The sequence below is a fragment of the Paramormyrops kingsleyae genome, chromosome 22 (assembly GCF_048594095.1).
Source record: "Paramormyrops kingsleyae isolate MSU_618 chromosome 22, PKINGS_0.4, whole genome shotgun sequence".
NCBI classification, from domain to species: domain Eukaryota; kingdom Metazoa; phylum Chordata; class Actinopteri; order Osteoglossiformes; family Mormyridae; genus Paramormyrops; species Paramormyrops kingsleyae.
Window position 1 is genome coordinate 12,671,099 of NC_132818.1, and position 5,799 is coordinate 12,676,897.

The 5,799-nt window shown below is 38.7% G+C and overlaps 2 protein-coding genes across 2 annotated transcripts; one reads left to right on the forward strand and one right to left on the reverse strand.

The window, feature by feature from the left end:
- Window positions 1-903: 903 nt before the first annotated feature.
- LOC111849291 (hemoglobin subunit alpha-like) lies at window positions 904-1,845 on the reverse strand. Its single transcript, XM_023822036.2, has 3 exons — window positions 1,684-1,845; window positions 1,302-1,509; window positions 904-1,100 (listed from the first exon to the last, which is right to left on the reverse strand). The coding sequence occupies exons 1-3, from the start codon at window positions 1,776-1,778 to the stop codon at window positions 972-974; spliced, it is 432 nt and encodes a 143-aa protein (XP_023677804.1). The 5' UTR covers window positions 1,779-1,845; the 3' UTR covers window positions 904-971.
- Window positions 1,846-3,396: 1,551 nt separating this feature from the next.
- LOC111849290 (hemoglobin cathodic subunit beta-like) lies at window positions 3,397-4,657 on the forward strand. Its single transcript, XM_023822035.2, has 3 exons — window positions 3,397-3,577; window positions 3,703-3,925; window positions 4,472-4,657. Exons 1-3 carry the CDS (start codon window positions 3,486-3,488, stop codon window positions 4,598-4,600), a joined length of 444 nt encoding a protein of 147 aa, XP_023677803.1. The 5' UTR covers window positions 3,397-3,485; the 3' UTR covers window positions 4,601-4,657.
- The last annotated feature ends 1,142 nt before the right edge of the window (window positions 4,658-5,799 follow it).

Here is a 5,799-nt window from a genome sequence, read left to right on the forward strand (position 1 = left end):
CAGCTAGAGCCCGTCGAATTTTCTTGTCCAACACAAATGAAACAGCGTGGACCGTTAATCTGCTGCCGACGTGCCAGTGGGCGGAATTTCCAGACTAAACATAACTATTTTCTTTATACTTAACATGACTGAGACTTACATCCCTCAAGATTAACAAAGTTCTACGTGATTGATATATGTTCTGAGGAGTATAAATAAATGCGTGTCATATGCTAATATGAAAATTCTCCCCTCTTTTAAGTGTACACTGTCAGAAAAAAACAGTACAGCCCTGGTACAGTTTTATTCCCCTGGGTACAAACAACATTAATGTACTCATAATGGTACAACAGTGTTCCTTAGAGGACATTTCTGTAAGGAAGCCATGGCAATGGGAATATATGACTAGTAAAAATGAATTATAGAGCGCTATAATATGGATTCTTACTTGTAAAAAGTTATTACTATTAAAGATTATTCATTTTACTAGTAAGAACTGCATTGTAGATATATTGAATTCATATTCTTACCAGTAAAGATTACATTTAGGATTACGTACTAAGACAATTTTGCCAGCCATAGACTTAGATGTAAATGAATCTGCAGCTTCGACTCTTATCAACCTCATGAACTAAAGTTTTGATATACTGTGGTACCTTTAGAGAGGTGTGTGCAAGAGCGTAAGAAATATGAGGGAAGGCATCCACCCCAATATCGGCAGAACCCCCCATTTTTCCATATTAATAACTAAATACACTCATCTTACTCATCTTTAACACGTATTGTCATTTCTTAGTGAAATTGATTTTAAAAAGATTAAATATTGTATGAATAATATATACCGAAATATCATTGTTTATTTTCACACTTGAGTATACCATAACGAAAATGAAACGCTTTAAATTAAAACAAGGACAAAACATGTTTGAATAATTTCATTTATTGAAAGAAGCTTGCGGCATGTCAGCACTGGGAAGGCCTGGATGCAGAATTTATCTGTATTTAGCCGAGAGGGCTGCAGCCACTGCGCCCAGGAACTTGTCCATCGTGACGTGAACTTCCGGCGTGAAGTCAGCCGGGAAAAACACAGCGAGGGATACAAGAAGATTGTGGGCCAGGATCTGCAAAAGGAACGGTGTTGACTGGGTTACATATAAGAAAAGTGTCAGCATAAACGACCCGATGGCATGAGTTACGTAGTACGTAATGCAGACGGTTTGAATATACGGAGCTCCTAAGCATACATCTATTGTTAGTTCATCTATTGCATACCTCATGCTATTGGGGAAACATGCGTCATCAGTTTAATTATTCTGACTTACCCTGAAGTTACCAGGATCGACTCGCATTTTGAAAGCATGCAAGTCACTAAGTGCGCTTAGTCCACCGACAAGGTCGTCTATTTTGCTGACAGCGTCACCTACAGCTTTCATGATAGTCTTCCCGTGGTTTTTAACAGGGGCGGATCCGGGGCTCATGTCGGGCCAGTGAGCAAAGTATGTCCTGGTCTGGGGGTAGACGTAAAGCATTCTGGCAGGGGGAAAAAAAACATTAGAAAAAAATTATGTTAGGTCACTCATTATTTCTACACACCTGAAACATAAAAAACAACACGAGTAACGTTCACAACGCAAGTTTTAACAGTGATCACATTGCCTAGGTTTTGAAAATTTACTATTAGCCCATTAATCTGAGAAATCCCACCTGCCCAAGGCATCAGCACCGATTTCATCAGCTTTGGGGGCGATCTTGGCCCATACTTTCTTCACAAGGGCCTTGTCCGAGTCGGTCAGAGACATTGTTTTTCTTTGTTCGTCTTTTCAGCCGATAGATAACCTTAATTATGACTGAGCTGGAAAACCAGAAATAACGGTGTCGTCTTATATTGAGAAAGGAGAGCAGACACACCCAGATCGCAGAAAACCCCACCTACATTTTTACCCACCTTGGACGTAATCCAATTTCGGAATCAATTACCCGTTCTTATGTCTTTAAATAGACAAATTGTATATTGATATTATACATTTTACGAATTGCAGAATTCGTAAATCGGTTACCTTCATTCTGGATCTAACTTGCCTTTTATCACTGGATTTTTTTTCTAATTTCCTGAATTAAAAAGTTATTTCAGTTAAATATTGAATGATATTTAATTGAAAATTATATTTAAATTTGCTAAGCTTTTCCAGTTCGCAGCTGTAAAATGCACTTTAAAAGGGATTACGCATTAGAAGCTCAAATATTACGACTGATTACCCATTATATTATATACAACTATTGGGATTGTTAAACCTTGAATGAAGCAAGCATACAGTGAGAATTGTACATAAATAGTTATTTAAAACGGCCGTGATTCATGACCAAATGGTTATAATATCTATACAATTCGCTTATACCAAATAAAACGCTGATCGTGTGTGGAATGTCACTTTTCGTGTTGGTAATGTTTCACACCCGCCGATCCTGACCACTACAAGACGACTGAGTGGGTGGATGGAAGAATGGATGGATTTATTTGTAGCCAAAGCTTATGTGTAATGTATACTTTAAACCTATCTGGACGGAGGCATATTCTCTTGTTGACCGAGTACAAAATTTGATACGTCTTTTGGAAAGAAAAACAGGTCGGACTTGGTTATCAAATAAAATTACTGCGAATTAGGGACATTAAATGGGGTGGAACGTATCTGAACATACCGATAAAAAAATAGAGTGTTTTTGGACATAGATAACGCGCATTAAATGTTGGCATGTTGCGAAGTATTCACTGGTTAAAATTTTAGCAGTTAATAACAACAAACACTTTACTCTCAGAAACGTATTTTCAAGACACGTTCTACTAACCGACCATATTACACAAAACCCTTAATTTGCGCACTTCTACGTAATACAATGATGTGTAAGAAACGCACGTCGTCCTTTGAAGTAAATAACGAGTTAAGAAGCTAATAATATGTAGGTTATTGTTCGATAATTCTAAAAAATACCGCCCTTCCAGTTGCAGTTACAATATTTCCATTGGTCATAAGGTTGAAACTTATAATTTACTAAAAATGAAATTATACCAATTTCCTGTGATCTTAAACACTGCGAAGTTTCAAGTCGTGCTACAAATCCTTAAACTTACATTTGAAACTAAACTTAGGCTTAAATTATATAAATTGCTAAACTATATCTTGCATATATACTGCAGTAACAAGTAGTACAATCAGGAACATAACTAGGTTAATTTTCATATGCAATTAATTTTATTCTCTTTTGTTTTTAATCGTACGATTATTGCATACAGAATTTAGCTGTAATATTGTGTTATACTTTTCAGTTGTAATCATCTTTGTCAACTGTGCATTAAATAATAGCCAATCACAGGGGACGCGCTCGACTGGGTGGAGAAGCAAGCACGAATAAAAGGCGCTAACGACGTTTAGGCGTAACCCGGAGAATCACTGGTTTGGGGAAAGTTTTTCTTGTTTTGCAAAGACCAAAGGAAACACAACACAGCCATCATGGTTAAATGGACAGATGCTGAGCGTGCTACAATGAAGAAGGTCTGGGAAAAAGTCAATATAAATGAAGTCGGACCCCAGGCCTTGGCAAGGTATACATACACACACACACACACACACAGAAAGAGAGAGAGAGAGAGTTTACATTTACCCTATAATTTTGATAAGAAATTTCTGAAATGGAAAAAACATCTGTGTTGTAATATCTGTGATACAGACTGCTGATCGTCTATCCGTGGACTCAGCGGTATTTCGGGTCCTTCGGAGACCTGTCCAGCCCGGCTGCCATTGTAGGAAATCCCAAAGTGGCCGCCCACGGCAAGATTGTGCTGAAGTCCCTGGATAAAGCCGTGAAAAACTTGGATGGCATCAAGAACCATTATGTTGAACTGAGCGAGATTCACAGCGAGAAATTGCATGTGGATCCTGACAACTTCAGGGTAGGTCTCACTGCAGTTATAATACTGCAGCATGTGTGGAAGCTATTGCTCTAAAAAAACAGCAATACAGGATTTCTTACAAAAAGGAAAAAGGCCTAATATCACCCCTTCACATTCGCTAAGATTAAGGGCGGATGATCCTCGCAAATTTGGAAATTCTTGAATAAAAGTAATATTTTAAATATTGCATGCTGTTACACTAAAATATTAAGTAGCCTAACACTAATATTTATATATTATATGATTTCATGTGATCTAAATAATTTTCAGCATTGTTTATATATTTTGGCTTATATATTTTGGTCTTTGAGTTTCTACAATCTTTCAGCGAGCACCAAAATATTCCCGATCGCTGTCCACAGCCAATTCGCGAATAACCAAAACCGCGAATGTCAAACTCATTCTGGATGGGCGACTGCAGTAGGCGCCCTGTCTGCATAAATAAATTAATACATCGTTAACTGCATATAAGTCAATTATAGTATGGCCTGGAAAAAAAATATTGTAAGATTTCGATGCTCATATTCTGTCTTTTGTCCCGTTTAGCTCCTGGGTGACTGCGTCTCCATTGTCCTCGCGCTCAAGTTTGGCTCCGCTTTCAACTGTGAGGTCCAGAACACCTTCCAGAAGTTTCTTGCGGTGGTTATCTATGCCTTGTCAAGACAATACTATTGAATTCGATAATGTGTTTTATTTCTGAGACAAATTAATTAAAAATTCACAGGTAAAGCACTTGTAGCCGTTTGGTGTCTGTTTTTAAACTCCGTAGTGAATTTAGAGATCAGTGATGACACACCACAGCACTCAACAACTGCCTTTAACCCAAATGTGACATCGCGACATAGCAGGGGGCAGCTAATTCAGCACCGGGGAAGCAGTGCTTGGGGTGGTACCTTGCCGGTTGGGGAGTCAAACGAGCAACTATTCAATTACAAGTGTGCTTCCCTAACCATTAGACCACCACTGTGTGGAAGCTAACTTTGTGAAAGCCTGCTGCCCATGCAGCTGGTAAGTGGGGCGTGTTTTGTCTGAGTATAGAGGCTGCAGGTAGCGCATTTGGGGCAGACATTGAGGTAATGCACGAGACACTGAAACGTCTCAAATGCAGAAGTCACGTCCAGAGACTCATTAACATGTTCTGAGGTCCCTGGGCTATTTGAGCTGTCAATTTCTATAATGATGTAGCTGTTGGCCTGGGGGGAATGTGGGGGGGGGGGGGGGATGGGGTTTGCAACAAGACTTAAAAAAAATGTTTTTAAAATAATACTGGGGGCATCCGATCATATTGTTTTGGGCCTGTAACAAAAACACTGATCAAAAAGAGACGCAGCATTTTATTTTTTTCAATAGGGGAGGGGCAGCAACTCTAGGGTTGAAATTTAAATTGACAAGGTTAATCGAGGACCCTTTTTAGCAGAGGCCCTTGGGCTTCAGTCTGGGTAAACCTGTGCATCAAAAACCCCTGAAATGAGTGAATTGAAGGAATTAGACCTATTCAGCTTATGTGGAATTAACAGCGGAAGTATAGATCAGTTCTTGTGGGTGTTTTGAAAGTACATGAATAATCCTGAAAATTCATTTTCAGAAAATATCCGTCTTATAATGTGTCTTTCTGACTATTGCAAACCTAGGTTATATGAGAAGCTAAGTGTTTAATAAGCTTATCTAAAATATAACATTTGAGGACCTAAAAACAGTCATTTGTATCAATGTATGTCCCACTGATATAATTTATTTATTGAGGAGGTTAGTGTCAGTATATTCTACCGAGGCTCTAAATGTTAATTTATATTTGTGTATATTAGATTTGCACATGGACCATACGTGCCTCTACCAGTATTGCGCGGAGTACCGTGGGGGGGTGGGGGATTCGG